Source organism: Branchiostoma lanceolatum, chromosome 10 (assembly GCF_035083965.1).
Source record: "Branchiostoma lanceolatum isolate klBraLanc5 chromosome 10, klBraLanc5.hap2, whole genome shotgun sequence".
Classification (NCBI taxonomy): Eukaryota; Metazoa; Chordata; class Leptocardii; order Amphioxiformes; family Branchiostomatidae; genus Branchiostoma; species Branchiostoma lanceolatum.
This window is the reverse complement of record NC_089731.1, coordinates 4,282,457-4,301,274: the sequence shown is the minus strand read 5'-3', so window position 1 is coordinate 4,301,274 and position 18,818 is coordinate 4,282,457. Positions and strand designations below refer to the sequence as shown.

Genomic DNA, 18,818 nt, shown 5'->3' with positions numbered 1-18,818 from the left:
TGTGAGAGAGAGAGAGAGAGGTCTAAAATCTTTTGAAAAAACCCTACGTATACAATGTAAACTAATTGAACTGTAATGAATTGTGAGATTTTTGTAATCTTGATATTTGTCCACTGTTTCAAGCCGGAAATGGCAAAGTGAATTTGGAAATGCCTTTTTCTTGTTCACTTATTAGGACTGATGACTAGTCACATTTTGGCTCTATGGCTTTGTATATGCGTTGAGTGCCGTGCATGTCATAAAATATGCTGTTTGTCCCCAAATGTCATCAATATAAATCAAATGTTCAATGGCAGAAAGTAACAGAAATTTGTTTCGTCTTTGGATTATAGAAATTGCTTAGGGTGATTAGGATATGTCAAAAAACTGGTTACCTTGTAATATTTGCCTCAAATAAGCATTTTTCTGGGCACCTGTTGGATTCTACAAGAGCGTCGCACTACGGTTCATGTCAGAACTGCAGGGCACCCCTCCGTGCTCCCATTCAAATTAGCTTCCTTATTTGGAGCGACTACCAAATATGGCGGCCCGAAGTCTCGCGATAGTACACGAGACCGTAGGAGTATATATACCGCAGGCTCGCCACCATTCGGCGTCTTTTGCTCTGCAGCCACCGACGGGAAGGCTGTGACATTTTCGCTCGTAAATTTTTACCCTGCGAATCAAAAATACTGAATACAGCACATCCCAACGACAGTCTGAGGCTTACCACTAAGGTTAGTTGGTGGCTAAATCATTTTTATATGTGTACTTATCCCGATTTCAAGCCGAAAAATGGGAACGCCGGGCGTAGGCGTGGGCTTTAAATTGTCGTTTTAAGTCTCGCCAGCTTTTGTGTGTATGGAGTCGGGTGATATTTCTACGGTTACAAACCGTTTATGAAAAGATCTTTTCATCGATTTTCGTGTGAATCGATGGGTTTGAATCGAGTCAAGGCGGGGGGAGGGCAATGGTTTACTTTTGGCCTGCGTACAACGAGCGATTGTAAATTTCAATTTCTTCGACTTGAGGTCGCTAACTAGCTTACCAGTTCTATCGGCTATTTCACAATCAGGTGTACCCCAACCTTGCCACTGGGGGCCAAAATTCAACTTCATTATATTGTAAATTTGTTGTTGCCAGTTCAAAGGTACATGCTTTGGGCATACTATCCTAAAGGATCTCCGCACAACAAGCTTTTATAAGTTAGTTGCAGGGTTTTCTATGGATGGACCATTGGGGGGGTACGGACGCTACAACTGTAAAACTACTTGGACAGTAACATACTGTTGATTCAAATAAGGAATGACAAATGGTTGCTAATCCTTATCATCTTCAATTACTACCATTTCCTACCCTAGAAAACCACAATAAGTTGCAGTATATCCATGTGTGGGCATTTTCTGGTCATTTATTGCAAAATAATTTTAAACGCTATTCTATTGTTTATCTGTAAAATAAGGTCAAATAGTATTATTCTTCACCCAGGCACTTCAGCAGCTAAAATTTGGCAATATTTCATCCAATAGATGATCCTACATGAAACTCCAGCAGTAATGATTATAGCATGACTTGCAAACATTTCTAATTACTATAAATGAACATGTGGGCAAGGGGGTACGGACGCTACACAACATACTTCATACATTGGTGCTTTATCAATTTGTCTGAACTGTTTAAAACAATGATTAAAACAATAATTATTTGCTTATGGCTGATCTTAAAAGCATTCACAAATGCTGTCACAGTATTTTAACAAAGACAAGGATGAGCAGGATAGTTTGATTAAAGATTTCTTCCAAATGCCATTATGCATCTTTAGCGCTTCAGAACAAGGTGTTGGAAGGGTGGGTCTTACCTATCAAACAAGCTTAGATTGTACACAAGACTGAAACAACACTTCTCATATCATCAAAGTATCACAAGGAAACAAAACAACAGTTCATTTGATCTTGTTATATGCAAATTTCGCAGTTTACTCCAGGAAAAGGGACAATAATGTAGGGGGTACGGACGCTACATACGTACATCATGTAGCTCTAAAAGTCTTGTACTTTTACACCTGCTAATTGATACAAAGATGATAAAAAGGATCCTATTATACTAACCAACTTAGTTTATCCATACTAATCAATTAAATTAAAAAGAGAGAACTACAAACTGTGTCCTATAACACTGAATGAATAAGTTGAACTTGTTGGTGTTGTTTCAAGCTCTTGACTGAAATGTTCTTGAATTTTTCAATGTCTTCTTCAGAGAATCAGACTTGCTCTCTGAAGTTGTTCAGGAGAGGAAAGCCCACTGTTCAGAGGATGTTTTCTGTTGGTTCTCCTGAGGTGTTCTTGTTTTCCGGCCAAATGTATACTTCATTTTTTTTTCATGAAGGATAATTGAGCTTCTTTCTCCAGACCTGTTCTTCAAATTCAATCACCCCAGCCATGTAAATGATGCATGTCTTTTCTCCTGCCCATCAGCCTGAGTTGTCTAATAAGTATGTTTTAATATGTTCACAATAAAGCCTTACACAGGTGAATTGGTGGTTGTCTGATGTTCTGTTCTTGAGATATATGAAAAATGGCAAAATTGCTTACTTAGCGAATCTTGTAGGGAATCAAAGGCCCAAAATCTTAAATTGCCAATTTCTCAGCCATACAACATCAAATTTGCTTCAAACAAAAACCATATGGTTTCTTACAGTGTGCTCTTTCTGCTAAACTTTTGATGGCTCACACAATGGCTTTATCTCTTTTGTTCAATATCCTTATTTTGAGCTGACTCTCATCCTGGGGTCTAGCCTCCGCTGCTAATACCGTATTGCCCCCCCCCCCCCCCCCCCCCTCCCTTAGTAACCACTGCACCAACTGAATTGGGATCAGGGCACATGGTGTGAGAATTCTGGGACATTTAAATTTCTTGGAGGGTATCTTCTTTCATCTCAAAGACATCTGGCTGGTTTGGAAGTAACCATTTACAGTGTTTGGGAGGGGTGTTACCGTGTACCAAACATATACAGGTTTGTCCCAAAAATAGGCAAAAACACATCTAAAATTCATCATAAAGTCACAAATTTACTGAACATTTTAACATTCTATATCTGTTTCAACTGTCATTGATGTATTAGCTCAGATTTGTACTATTTAGATAGCAATTTTGGCAGTATTTTGCTGAAAACTTTAAATGGGGGTACGGATGCTACAGGTAGGGGGTACGGACGCTACAGGGGGTACGGACGCTACATTTTGATGTTCATGGTGCTATATCAGACAAAGTCTTTATGACAGCAATGGTTTAAATGGTGTTTTAGTATGTGCCAGTAGAGGCCTCCTAACCATCAGTATCATTAGCCTGCAGGACTTTCCTAGTATTGAAATCAAGGGGGGGTACGGACGCTACAGATTTTTTCGGAAAATGGCGTCCTGGACTTTGATCTCCAACTGTACGTCATGAAATGGAGCGAGCGATTCCATTCTACTTCTGTACCTTCTTACATATCATACATTGATTTTAAAAGCCAAATCAACAGCTATACAATAATATTATTAAGTGTAACAGGTTCAGAAAGATTCATTTAAAACTAGACAGAAAATTGGTAACACGTGGGTAAAAGTGGAAAATAGCCCTGTTGGAGCAAAAAATGGCATAGAATCATCCAATAAAAGTGAAATATCACAAGTAGACATATAACTGCATGTAGAAAGCAAGTGGTTTTTAATTTGCAAGTACAAAATGTGCTTTTAGGTCTAATGCAAAGTATTAGTAAAAATGAATGGTCCCTGGTAACGCTTAAAATCGACCAATTTTAGGTCACGTTTCGGTCAATATTTTTCTTAAATATTAATCAATTTTGAAAAATTTTTTTTCCTTGCATTTCTTCTTGCACAAGTTGTCAGGAAATGATAGTCTGAAACAGTCATATGTTATGTAGACTTTGCTATCCACTGGTAACATGTTGGGAAAAAAAGGGGTACACCTGATTGTGAAATAGCCGTATGTAAACGGCTGACAGGTAGTTCAGTGGATTTAAGACCACAGTGACAGAAAGATGTTAAAACTAAATAGAGAACTCCTTTCTTAAAATCGGGCTACGATTCAAAGTCAGGTCGCATCCTTAGACGAATTTTAAGAAGGCGAACTGTGGGCGACTTGGCAACCCGGAAGGCTTGGCTCTCCTGAGCGCTTCCCATGTTTTTGCCCGGGAAATTTTTCCCTAAAACGCCAACCGAAACATAAAACCTGATACAATATACAGGAGCTATTAATCATATTATTTACTGAAGGTTTGTCGCCCCAAATCGCAAGGTTGCAGATTTCTACCAGCGCGTTGTCTGTGTTTTGGTTCCGGGGTTCGCGGCGGGCAGACGGAATAAGAAACGTGATATGCTAATTAGTAGAGTAGGTCGAGCCAGCACGTGAATGGAAAATTACAGACATGAACGCGCGCTTCGCCGCCTTTGTTCGCTTTATCTACGTTTTATTTGCACTTTCCTCGACGAACCTGACGATATCTTTGCACAAGCGACGTGATAACAATCATAACGCATACAAGCCAACAGGGCAACAAGGGTTTCCCTAATACCATGGCTTCCTGTGTCTCAGAATAACCTGGCATTAGTCATTCGCTCACTGTTGCCATGGCGATATGCAAATTTCCTACACCCGACAACTTGTCTGACGAGCATAGCAGATGATGTAATAACATTGAAATCGAAGCAGTTGTACAGCCATTGATCTGCCAATCAACATGTATGTAACTGAGACAAAGTTATATTTAATTGGACTGTACCATAAATCTGGGGAGGGGTGGTCAGGATCATATTTTATACACACCCACATTTCAACTTTCCCCCTTGTACAAGGATTGGTTGAAGCTGGACCAATCATTGTGCAGTGGGCAATCAAAAGTAAACTCTACGGCAGCGTGTTAGAATTTTCCATTCCAAAGTCCAAGTCTTGCCTTGTGACTGAGGCTATTTTTAGACAACAGCTTACGAGAGGGATTGCACACACTCAGTGTAACTGAAAAGTCTTGCTTTGACGGGTTATATTTGGACAACTGAGTCTACGATGGGGCCTACACACACACTGTCTGGCTTGGCATATGGGGTTACAGCCGTTTCTTGTACCAGTTTCTGAGGTTATACCAGGGTTTGTCCCAGATTGTTCTGGTGGACTGTGAAGTCAGGTGGCTCTATGGTCCACCTGAATGGAATGGCAACAGGTGTACCTGACAATGAAATATGTAAGCTTGCTTTGGTTGCTGACCTATATATATTTGTGCCACTAGGCACTACAACAGTACAAGGTCTGGTGAATAGTATGGCAGCGGTCGAACATGCAATGCTATAAAACTTTCTTTCAACACTGAAAGTGAAAGGGTACACAAGGATCTAATCTTCAACGACCACTGTCGCCTTCTTCAGAATAAATAATAATAGCAGCTTAGATAACACTACGGACTAGAATGGATAAATGACAACAATTGTAAATGTTCAGAAAATGACATTCAATGCTAGGACTAGGAGAAGTGTTCATGGGCTTCAAAATAACAAGCTTTTCTCCACATTTCGATCTTTCCAGCATATAGACAGCTTGTCTATCTCCATTCATCATGTCGAGTTCGGGATACACCAGCAGCGGAGCGAGCACGCCCTCCAACGGGTCGCGACCATCCTCCCCGGGACTGGGCGTTCCGTACGTCAAGCTCGCCGACAGGATCGAAGCAAAGATCGACCGCGGGGAGCGCTGGTTCTCACTGGAGTTCTTCCCGCCGAGGACCCCCCAGGGTGCTGCTAACTTGATCTCAAGGTTGGTTGATTTGTATCATGAATGGTTAACAAGTTAGTGTAACAGGTTTGACTGTATTTGATATACATGTACTAGAGGCCTTTTCATAAAGTTAGTTTTAATACTTTAATCCTTTAGCACACTGAAGTAGCCATTTGGCACCCCATTATCTATTAGTATTAGTTACATAGTGAGGCAGGGAGGAGGTTAAACAAAGTTAAGGTTACATGTACATGAATATCAGGTCCTGTTTTTAATACATGTAGCTTAATCGAGACATTAATTTTTATTTACAAACGTTGTGATGTTTATACCTCCAGGTTTGAGCGTATGGTCCAGGGCGGGCCCGTGTTCATAGACATCACCTGATTGATTAATTGATTGATTTGAGAGTGAACGGTGTGATGTTTGTCTCCCCAGGTTTGAGCGTATGGTCCAGGGCGGGCCCATGTTCATGGACATCACGTGGCACCCCGCGGGGGACCCCGGCAACAGCAACAAGGAGACCAGCTCCATGTCCATCGCCTGCGCGGCGCTGAACTACGTTGGCCACGAGACCATGCTGCACATGAGCTGCTGCAACTCCACCAAGGACGACGTCCGGATGCACCTGGACAAGGCCAAGGAGCTCGGCATCCGCAACATCCTGGCACTCAGAGGAGGTGAGTGGGGTACACTGCAATGAGGCATTATCAGGCTATGTATAGGTCAAATGTACAGGTAAACATTCCCGCTGCTTTGCCATATCTTCCGGAATCAAACCCCTGCATATAAAAGAACCCAACATAAGAATAGGGTTTACCTGTTGTGCTTGGCCAAAAAGAAGCGGCTTGTTTTCGTAACGAAGCCACATTAATATTGCTGTACTATTAAACTACTCGAATGACTTTTGGTCCAAGGACATAGAACCATGCATGATGGTTACTAATGCTACTATACTATTTGCATCCACAAGACTGAAGTGGGAAGCCTGTTGTTAACTTGTCTATGTTCCTGTCTAGATCCCATTGTTGGAGACGAGTGGAAGTATGTGGAGGACGGCTTCAACTACGCCACCGACATGGTCAAGTTCATTCGGGCGGAGTTCGGAGACTACTTCACCGTGTGTGTGGCAGGTGGGTTTGTACTAGGAGTTACTTGTGATACTGGGATGTTTAACTTTAAGATTTCAGAAAACGATGCCATGTAAGGTGTTACACATGTATAAGTTTGTTACACGTTATGATGAAGATAAGTTATATCATGTTTGTATCATTGACCAGTGAAACTATATTTTGATTTGTTACTGGGGCTAAGTGGAGTTAAGTGGACAACCTCAAGTCAACCATACACACAATCGCCACATCCTCAGAAAAGATGCTGTAGCTGCATAGTTCCCGTTTAGAAATATTCAAAACCACCCACAGACTAGTTTTGCCTTGTGTTTGGCTTTCTCAATCTGGATAGAGTTTGATTGATTTTTTGTATTTGTGATGGGGGATAGAGTGTTAAAAACTGTTTCCCTGTCCCAGGCTACCCCCACGGGCACCCTGACAGTCCCACATACGACGAAGACCTCCAGCACCTGAAGGAGAAAGTTGACGCAGGTGCAGACTTCATCATCACCCAGCTGTTCTTCAAGGCCGATAGGTACGTCAAGTTCGTGGAGGACTGTCGACGCATCGGAATCAACGTTCCCATCATTCCTGGGGTCATGCCTATTCAGGTGAGCAGTGTTCTCTCTTCAATTTATTAATATAAATTGATTAGAGTTTTAATTTGGTTTGATTTTACAGTGTGACAGGACAGGAGGTGGTGTTTTAAGTTGCTGGCTGAAACAACCATGGTAATTCAGTACAAGGCAGAACATAGCTATGAATATGTTTGTGGTATGACCGCATGACCTCTCACTAAGATTAAGAAAACTGCAATTTACAGTTTGTGATCCAAAAAGAGTACAATAGCCAAAGTATGCTGCCCTAACTGAGGTTTACACTATCCAAGACATGGGAAACTAATGATTGTCATAATGTATTTTCTCTAGGGTTACCACTCCCTGAGAAACCTGGTCAAGCTGTCAAAGCTTGAGATCCCAGACGAAATCCGCGAGGCTATCGAGCCAATCAGAGACAACGATGAGGCCATCCGTAACTACGGCGTGCACCAGGCCGTCACCATGATCCGGGAACTGTTTGACAGCGGGCTGGTCAACGGTCTTCACTTCTACACACTCAACAGAGAGGTAAGGACGGAAGTATCTATTGTCTAAGTGTACTCTCATCTCCCAAATAAACGTACCGGTACGTTTATTTTTTTCAGCCTCAAAATCCACCCAGTACGTTCTTATTTGGGACAGTACGTTTATTGTTTTTTTGAAAATTCATTGGGGCTTTGCTTACCAGAGATCCCCAATATAACGAAAGTTTGGTTTTTTCCCCAGATTTCCCCGATATTTTTGCTCCTAAATCGCTACTTTTAGACCAAATGACGTGGATTTCCCCGCCGCTACAATGACCCGGCATTTGTGAAATCCTGGCGGCACTAACATATCGGTCGATCTCGCTACAAATTAAACGTTGTCATTAGGGGAAAATAAGACGGCACAATGAAGTTTTGAAATATAATTTTCATATACACAACTTTGACAGTCTCTATTTACATCGTAAATCATAGCACGGTGATCAGAAAACAAATTACATGAATATGCCAGCGGCGCACCGTGTTTCAAGTACGCATGTAGAATTATCTACTCACGTGAGATCAAGGAGCCAAAACTTTGAAAATTTAAAAACACCACGTAAAAATTGTGTCTTAGTATTCACAACTGTATAATCACTTTCAAAATATACCAAAAGGTTTCAATCCTACCACAAACATGAACATTTAGTCCTTCGAAAATCGCCACGGTAAAGACGCACGGCAGTGAGTCAGTGGGAAAGTTTCTCATGCCTGGAAGAGCTCACCTCGACGAAGGGGAAACACTTTTTTTTTATCTACAAATAAAACTCCTTTGCCTTAGTCAAAACTGTACAGACTTTCGACAAAGAATATTTTGTGTAATTAAGTCTATACACAATTAAATTGCAATCTAGTCACAGTTATTATCACATAAAAAATGCTTTTAAAAAGATCGCTCCCCTACAGAGAGAATGCCAGGGCTTTCCAAGAAGTTTGCGTGTAGCTTCTGTTAGCCCCGCCCCTTACTGTCTGGGAGGGCTTGTTCTGACGCCGCTCCGTCTGGCTCAGGCTTTGATGTGTAACATGAGAACCCTGTGGTTTTTGGCAACATTGTACAAGCTTGTGGTTTCTGTATCTTAACAATAAATTTGTTGACAATTTAGTCTCTAAAAATTAATGTTTTCTTTTCTACATACAAGGGTAATTTTTGGATTTGAAATTATTTGGATTGCAACAACACAACCAAGGACAATATATGGTAATGTCCTTAACATTATATGATAATGTGATTTTGTAGAAAGCATGCAGTTTACAAATCTCTGTTTCTACATGCAATGCATAACAGGATAAATGGCAAGTTGAGATATAAAAAAAAAATAACATCATTATACATGTTGTAGTTCGTCCTTTCTATATGGCTTTTACAAATAAGTAATACTTTTACTGAGCATATATTCAGGATATTATGATTTTCTGTTCAAGTTCTAAATGTTGATACATTTGTGTTAAAAAAGAGTAGACTCTGAACTGAGTTTGAAGGTGTTGCCCATCCAAGTGAACTTGAGAAGTTTGGCAACTACTTCTGTTTTTGTTTATCATATGTCACTTTATACAATTTTCCTTGATCACTTGCTTCAAGTTCTAAGTTGAAAATGCATGTATCATGTACATTTCCACTTGTTGAATTTGAAAGCACCGTTGGCCCCCGGTTAGGGGTCATAGCAAGGAACCTATGCCCAATTTTTCCAACAATTTTGGATGCTATACATTTACGTGTTACAAAGAGTACGGGTCCTTCCCGGCGTGAGTGGATCAAACCTTACAGTCTGGTCTGGGTTGACATCTTTAAAACGTGATAGTCACCTGTTATGTCAATCTTTCCAGAAATGCAGTTAATCTCAAGAAATAAATCAGGCATAAATGAATAAAAAGAACCTACCTGCTTAGGACAGAAGTAGCATGGACACAGTTTACGTGTCAATTTGGTCATTTTCCGGGGGGTATGTTTATTCCGGGGGGTACGTTTATTAGATTTTGAAGATTTGTCCGGGGGGGTATGTTTATTCCAGGGGGTATGTTTATTTGGGAGATGAGAGTATATACTCTTTACTTCGATGAAGGTTAGACATCCAGGTAGTAAATAACAGTTACTCATGATCAAGCAACTGGCAAAATCATATCCAGTTGCTTGAGTAATTGTTATTTGGCGTCCAGTAGTTATTTTACCATGCACAGATGTAATAGCAACCTACAGCTAAAATTTCTGTGTACATGTGTTTGGGTGTACTTCTCTGGATTTTTGTACAATTACATTTTAAGTCGTTTAAAGTTTGCAGTTTGCAGTAACTAATGTTTACATCAGGAAGGAAATATATAGGCCTTTGAGAAGTTCACGGTTGAAACAGTACAGTAGTAAGACAGAGCACATGGACGGAAACCAGTCATAAATAAAAAGACCGCAGATCATTCATCATTTCATGATTGAAATTTGACACTCACAGTATCATTTTTCCTATATTTGTTTTTTAACCGTCTTATTTATGATACACCCAGGTTGCGACCATACAGATCCTGAAGCAGATCGGGCTGTGGACTGAGGATATCCAGAGGCCGTGGCCGTGGAAGAGGACAGCGAACTACAACCGCTGTGAGGAGGAGGTCAGACCGATCTTCTGGGCCTCGCGGCCGAAGAGCTACGTGTACCGGACACAAGAATGGGACGAGTTTCCCAACGGCAGATGGTATGTCCTCCATATGCATAGCCATGCATATCTTATCTATACCTGCATTACCATAATACTACTAGTATCTTGTATATCTTGTATGGTTGATAAACCATGACATTAAATTTTAATGCACAGGTTTTGGTGGTTTAATCAACTGGCAGGGGGACTTTGTGGGTTCTTAGATATATTCTTATATACTTACAAGTACATGTACTAATGATTGTCTTTTTCAGTATGAGGAGGAAGAATACTTTTCGACAACAATATTCATAAGTATCGCTAGCAACAAGATACAAATTAGTGTGCAGGAGATATTTTTGGGCAGTTTCCTTGGCTTCTGGTCTTTTCTTCAATTTGCATGCCACGGTTCATCTGAGTTTAAGTCTGCCTACATTTTTATCGGACTTGGCTCTATCTTTCCAGACAGGCTATATACTAACTTGTTTGGCACATCTTGAAGGTACATGAAGGGAAAAGCATGAAAACAAGTTTACTCAGCTGACAGTAAGACCTTTTTCAGCCCTTGTTTCCTGTCTAAGTCTGCATTTTGCTAGCCTGGTAACCATACCATAGCTATAGGGAGCTACCTTGTATTTCTACTCTCCATTAGCATTTGCCAGGGAATGTTTACCATGTTGGTTTCAACTACTTCCCTTCCAAAGATCTGGTCAATGAGATGGTAGTAGTAAGAAAGGCCGACTGGAAAAAATAGGCTGTCAGAAAATTTAGGCCTATGCTTAGTAGAACTGAGGCCGTTAAAACCCCCCAAAGTCAGACTTTTTAGAACCGTTACCAGGCTAGCATTTTGAGAGTGACAGACTGATTTGGTTTTGCTATTTTTTTTTTTTTTTTTGAATTTTTCTTTTAACACTGGTTGCTTTGTATTTGAAAATGCCCTTTAAATTCAACATCTTTTACAATCTGACAGGCTAAACTTTTAGCCGCAACTCCCTCCATATTCAAATTTTATGATTGTGTTTCCCTAAGAATTGTGAAAGAAGATTTTCAAATCTGAAGTGACCAGTGTTTTTCCTATTTTTATTTTCCTTTTGTTTTTTGCTGTGAACTGTTATGCAGTAGTTGGTGTATTTTCACAGGGAAAGCCTTAAAAGACGGTCATCGTCAGGAGAAAATTGGAAAGAAGACAGGTCTCTATAGCATCTTGTTTTTTCTGATCAACAGTAGCCTCAGAACTAACCCCCTTTCAGAAGCAGACTCAGGTGTAACTGCATGTTTTACTCTGGCTTTTTGGCTGTAGTCTAGTCAGCAGTAGGCTGTAGAAAGGAGACCTGCATTTTGGGTGCATAATACTAACACTTAGATAATATAGGCTAAACCAATTTGATTTCTTGGTACTCAGATTCAATTTTGTTTTTCTTTTGCTGGCCAGCTTCATTGACTTCCTGGAAAAATCTGAGAAACAAGATAGTAAATTGGTTTGGCCTTCTGATGGTAGGGGTTTACTAACACAGCTTTGCCAGCGCACTAATGCATTGCTAAAGTACTCATTCCATCACTAATATTCCAGAAAAGCAAGCTGTCATGGCTTATCTTGGATAGATACATATAGAACATCTTTCTTTATATGCATCATAAGTCTTTTTATATCATCTAGCGTCTCTATTCCATATCTTTTCTCATGTCGAAGCATATATATGCGTACAAAAGCCGTACATATGTGTGTGACTTTTTTACGGAGAAGGACAAAATCGTCTAGATTTCACATTAAGTAGAACTTAAACATATAAAACATGTTCGGAGTACAGTGGATTCTTTGTGTTCTTTTATTTTGTGTTATTTTTCAATTGAATACATTTCCCTGGGGGTTGATTGTGAACTGTGCATGTAAGATTTTATCCCTGGACAAGAGGCTAGAAACTCATGACATGACCTTGCATGCTTTAGTTTTTTGATATCTAAGATTAATCTATTCTATTACAGAATATTGATATCATCCTGATGCAGTGCGGTGTCTTCATTTTGATCTTGCTAATAGGCTGCAAATCTGACATTTCATCTTGCAGCTACAGCGTACATGCATGTATATTTACTGTCGTGTTCTTGTGTGGTTTCAGGGGGAGTTCAGAGTCTCCAGCCTTTGGTGAGCTGAACGATTATTACCTGTTCTACCTGAAGCCGAATGCGAAGAAGGAGGAGCTGCTGGACATGTGGGGCCACGAGCTGACGTGTCTTCAAGACGTGTGCGACGTCTTCACCAACTACATCACGGGCAGGGACAGCAAGAACGGAAAGAAGGTCAGGAAATACTTTTTTCAAGAAACAAATGAACAAGTCAACTAACAACAGTTAAGTTACAGTACAGTGCAAACCTTGGCCTGACCTAGTTTAAAAAATAGCAAGTATACTGCTTTTTCTGCTTAGCACTCATGACCAGCAGTTTAACTTAATTGAACTACAAGTGAACTACATGTAGCCCCCTGCTGTAGTGCTTGCCCATCAATGAATGGAGATGGACTTATAAACTTAACTATGTATATATATACATGGGAAGGATTTTAACTTAACTATTCTTAACATTTTACGGAAAGATTTTAATTTAACTAACTTAAAGCATTGTGACGTACTAGGAATCCAAACCCGGGACCTTAAGAATTAGATTCTAAGTTAACAGCAACACTGCCAACACACCACAAGGCAACCAGCCACATTGTTACGATTAGTTGTTGACATTCTGTCCTGATCTCTCCCCACTACAGGTGCGAAAGATTCCCTGGAACGACGACGACCTTGCGGCAGAGACCAACATCATCAACGACAAGCTGGCCAGAATCAACAGCAGAGGAGTTCTCACCATCAACTCACAGCCCAACGTCAATGCCGCGCCCTCTACTGACCCAGTCGTCGGGTGGGGCACTCCGGGTGGATACGTCTTCCAAAAGGTGGGCATAAACACCTGTCAAAATTCAAGAGTTTCATTTCAAAGTTTTTTTTTTAAACAGACTGAACTTGTTGCCACAATTCCCTAGATACATTTTGATTTAATCTCTAATTTGAATAAACCAGAATTTGGAGTTCAACCAAAATTTAACCAAAAGTCTGAGTTGGTTACATATTACCTGCTTATCTCCAGATTCTGGTCCAGGCACTGAGGAAAGACACAGGATGCTGTCTGAAGCATCTGACTGTTTACAAATCTATCCAGTTGCTTAATGACTGTTTTCTTGCGTATGGACACAGCTATTTATGATTACAATGCACTAATCTTTGTGTTTTTTTCACCTCCAGGCATACCTAGAATTCTTCACCTCCCGTGAGAATGTTCAGGCCTTGTTCAAGGTCCTACCCAAATATCCCAATGTCAACTACCACATCATCAAATATGAGGTGAGTTTCTGGGATCATATTGTGTTACAGACAGTCATTTGCCCAATGGGTAAACTTTGGAAATATTTGAGCTAATACTCATACAATGTAGGAATGAGTGTAATGGCAACAATTAAACTTAGAACCAAACAAATCTGTATCAAACTACATGTAGATTCAGTTGACATACAGGCACAGTAATTTTATGATAAAAGTGTACAGTATTATGAAATTGAGTAAAATACATTCATTTCAAGTCCCTGTGCATGCATCTGCAAATTCTCCCAACTGTATAGAAAGATTGATACATTCAAGTAATATGCAATTGTTGATATTTCACCCTTGCACTGTCGATTCTCCCAACCACAGGGCGATGATGACTACACCAACTGTGACCAGCAGCAGCCAATCGCAGTCACCTGGGGAGTGTTCCCCGGGAAGGAGATCATCCAACCAACCGTGGTGGATCCTGTCAGTTTCAAATTCTGGAAGGTGAGCTCTTGGTCCCAGGATACCTTGTGTCAGACATACATGTACATGTAGAACTTAAACCATTAAGATGAGTAAGGGTGTAGTTTGGAAAATTCTAATTTAGTAGTCTTCACTTATAAGCAATACCATGTAAAAACTCTCAGACTAGCCACATGTAGACCCTGTTATTTCTGTCCTATCGGGATTTGACGTAAAGCCGCGGGCCTTAAGTGTAAAACCACTGCATGTAATAGAACCCAACACGCTTATTGAGAAGAGTAGGGGTGGCTCAGTGTTCTTGGCTGATAATGCGAGCCGTAGCGAAATCTTATTGCACCACTTAAAATCTACTTGAAAAAGCAATATGCCTCACCTCAGTTGAGGATGACTGCTTTAACTCTTTATTTTACCATCAGGACGAGGCTTTCACGTTGTGGACGGAGTACTGGGGCCAACTGTACGCGGAGGACTCCAAGTCGCGGGAATTGATCGAGCACATCCACGACACCTGGTACCTCGTCAACCTCGTCGACAACGACTTCCCACGGGTAAGGGACTCTCTGAATACTGTTGAATAATGCAGAAATATTTACCGTGGCTTTATGTTTGCGGTTTTCGCTGTAAACTCTTCAGTACAAAGTTGTAACCCTGAGAAACTTTTTGCCCACATATGACTGTTACAAGTGCTACTATTGTTTCAAACGCAAACTTAAACCACCGGGAACACTCCTTTCTCCCTACCGCGAAATAAAACCACGCGAACTTAAATGCATTTACAGTAACACACAAACACACCCCTGAAATTTCACAGAAAGCTGCTAGGGGACTTTTGTCATTTTTTGTCAAGTCGTGCACACAGTGAAAAAAAAAGGCAGTATCATGTTCAGGAAGATTAAAACAAATAAATCTAGTTAAAGTTTCTTTTCCAGATACATTATACAATAGATGTATTATGTTAAGTTAGTAATACTGAAGATTTCAATATTCCTTTTCTTTGTTTCTTTTAGGAAAATATCCTGTTCACTGTCATCGAGGACATGTTTGCAGAAGCCGACCTTCAGAGGGCAAAGGGCAAGGGTCAGACCAACGGCGTCCACCATGATGATGATGATGGAGTGTTTGTGAACGGGGCCGGAGACGTCCCAAAGAACGGTTGTGCCGAACAGATTCAGAGAAATGGGGAGGCTGAAGTTGTACATGCCCTGTAAAATAACTCCATTTCAAGAAACCTTTACTATATACTTCAAAATCCGTGCAATTGTACAAAAGTCACTTCTCACAAGCAGTCTGAGAAGACAAGGAAACAGTCTATTATTTTCTCTTATTGTCCTTAAGATGCTACTGACATCTTCTTCGCTAAGGAAGTTATGTGAGGAGATCTTGACATATTCTACGTGAGATTCATATTTTGCAGTTGATTTGCAAAATGTGTACAAAGTTTAAGACTTTAGTGTAACACAGAAAGATTGGCCATGCAGTTTTCAGTCATTTAAAAGTCGTCATTGTAAAATTTCTCATCAAATCTTGAAGTAAAGCATTGAAACTGAAACATATTGTAGCAAGCAAGTTGCAACAAGCTATACCTTGCTACTGATAATTTTGAACATTTACAGTTCCAACTTCTCAATATCTGAATTAATATCAACCATCTTACATACAAACTTAATGTACAATTTCCTACAAGTGCCCAAAGACTGTTGGCCACCTGTCCTGTCTACTTGTTACAGACAACTTAGCTTGTTAATAATGCAAATACTGCTGCTATGTACACTAGCCGGTGAAGTATTACTTTAATGTTTATGAAGGTTAGACATCCAGGTAATACGATATGCCAAATCACAGTTACTCGGGCAACTGGATATGATTTTGGAACAGTCAGACGTTTCAAGTAGCATCCACCACTTTTCGTCAGTGACTCTGTAACTGCTATTTGGTGTAAAGTATTACTTTTGTTTCTCTACAAAAAAGGAGGTTGTGTAAGTATTATAAGAAAGCCGTTAAACACTCAGGTAGGTAGACGTGCAATGGGGAAAATCTTTCAGTTCTCAGACATTTAAGACTAAGATGTACGTGTAAGTTTCTTTTCAAGAAGTGAGCAAAATCAGTAGAGATGAACATGAAATGGACCCAGCTTGACACATCTTTAATACAACAAGCAGAGCGCACACAAGATGTTTTGTAGCTGAAAACAATATTCCTTTTTCGTTTCCATTTGAAATGCTCATTAGCCAGTACAATACTGTCAATAGAGTTTTATTATTTTCTTTGAAGAAATTGAGAACCAACAAAATGATAAGTTAACACAGATGAATATAGTCAAGTTTAATACTATTATTCGTCACCCCTTTACTGTAAGGGTGGATAGGATTGTTTCTAGCTTTATTCAAGCCTTAAGTATTTAATGTCTATATGTCAGAAATAAAGTTATTGTAAATTGACCAAGAGAGGTGAAAGCAGACAATTGTTACATGTCACTCACTGTCTCTTCATAAGTACTGTAGCTGCAGAACAAAAAGAAAAATGTAAAAAATGGACAGGAAAATATGTGCTTTAAATTTTGTCATTCAGAAGTGTAACTGCCATTAATCCAAACAACTGTTACAGTAAAATAACTCAAACACATGTCACGTACCTTTACAATGTTGTATTTTGGGCAATCTGCAGTATTTTTTGCACTTTGGCTCTGCAGTTATTTGATGCAGGTATTTGTATCTTATTGCAGCACTGTATCGTGTACGTCTTTGACTAGCAGTCAATTTGTTGATAATGTTCTATGAGCAGTCTTCAATATAAAGTAAATTTTGGCAGTCCATTCAAATATACATTGTGTACAAGCACAGTGCAATGTACAGTAAATGGTATTACACTTTTATTCACACTGTTAATATGTATACCGGTATGTGACATTTAACATTAAGTTCAACATCAGTTTCAGTATTATTCTGACTAAAATATAGTGTTGAAACAATATGCCTTTTGGTATACAAACAATTACAGTTTGGTAGAAAGCACGGTCATCTTATTATCTTGGACTGGCTGGTAAGAAAATTGTTGCCTTATATGTGAGTGTGAAGTATTGGAGCTGTCTGTGCCCCCTGTCAGAGCTGTACTTAAGCATGCCTTTCTCTGTGATGGTGCTTGTAGTCCTTGTTGCTCGCTGTACAAAAATATTTCAGCTACAGTAACTGTTAAAAGAAAAAAAGGAATAAAACTTTGTAGATACTTCAACATGGTCTGATGTTCTTCGTGTTTGGATGTTGTTGATATATTATTAAGTACATGACCGTCTGTCAATAACGAGCATATTTCTAATTAAAAGTAATTAGTGCAATTAAAATTTGTTTCATAGTACATGTAACAGTCTCAGAATGAAAGTTCATCTGTGATGGTAATTGACATTATAAAGGTTCTATAATACTATTTCCGTACACAAAGTGCTTGAGAGGGATCAGAGGACTGATTGAAAGCTTGGGTATCACATACACCGATGTCTCAATCAACTCATAATTATCTAACTACAGACCAGGGCTCCCTTAGTCCCAACTGTCCTTCCGTCCCACCACGGAAATTTTCTTGTTGGGACGGAAAAAAATTCAACCCTGTCCGTCCAAAAAAAATATCAATTTCATGACCTAAAACTGATGTAAATGTATTTTTGTAAGCTTAGAATGACAGATTCAACATTGAAAATCAAAAACATGGGCTCTCAAACAATGAGTGGGACGGAAATATATTCAAAGCCCTGCTACAGACTGTACTCACTTACTTATTCTCTGTAGATCTCTCACTCTACAATGTCATATTCCTCAGACACAACTAAGTGGCTTTTCAGTACCAAGGACATCGACACAACACTGTTCTCTACAGCCTTTGCAAAGCAAAGAGTTTATTCCAATCCCTGGGGATTTCTTCATTCCTGCTATATATTATGTACATCATAACATCACCTGTATATCATTATTAGCCTCGCATAGTCCCAACATAGCCTGCTTCTAAAAACAAAACGTATTCAACCTAGCTTCCATTATTTTTCTTCATTTAGACCAGGGCTGTCTCCAGGACCCGTCCCTCCGTCCCGGGATGAAAATTTGCTTGTTCAACTCTGCTTGTTGAGACAGAAAAAGATTTCACACCATCTATCCAAGAAAGCTCAACTTCATGATGTGAAATTGATGAAAATGTATTTTTGTAATCTTAAAATGCCAGATTTAACAACAAAATCAACAACTTGGGCTCCCAAACAATAAGTGTGGGACAGATGAAACTAAAAGCTGGAGACAGCTCTGACTCAGAGTTAAATCTTAAAACTACAGCACAGGACATCGATAGCCTACTATACAACTTCTTTTTTAGCTTTTAGTACATATAACTACATCC

The 18,818-nt window shown here is 39.7% G+C and overlaps 1 protein-coding gene across 2 annotated transcripts; it reads left to right on the top strand.

The window, feature by feature from the left end:
- The first annotated feature begins 583 nt into the window (after nt 1-583).
- On the top strand, nt 584-17,669 carry LOC136444119 (methylenetetrahydrofolate reductase (NADPH)-like). Of its 2 annotated transcripts, XM_066441622.1 has the most exons (14): nt 584-716; nt 5,557-5,784; nt 6,184-6,425; nt 6,765-6,878; nt 7,275-7,468; nt 7,787-7,984; nt 10,474-10,661; nt 11,744-11,794; nt 12,722-12,902; nt 13,364-13,546; nt 13,893-13,991; nt 14,340-14,462; nt 14,858-14,989; nt 15,449-17,669. In XM_066441622.1, exons 2-14 carry the CDS (start codon nt 5,588-5,590, stop codon nt 15,647-15,649), a joined length of 2,103 nt encoding a protein of 700 aa, XP_066297719.1. In that variant the 5' UTR covers nt 584-716; nt 5,557-5,587; the 3' UTR covers nt 15,650-17,669. The 2 variants fall into 2 exon arrangements, with proteins under 2 accessions (XP_066297719.1, XP_066297720.1); XM_066441623.1 differs by lacking the exon at nt 11,744-11,794.
- Nucleotides 17,670-18,818: the final 1,149 nt, after the last annotated feature.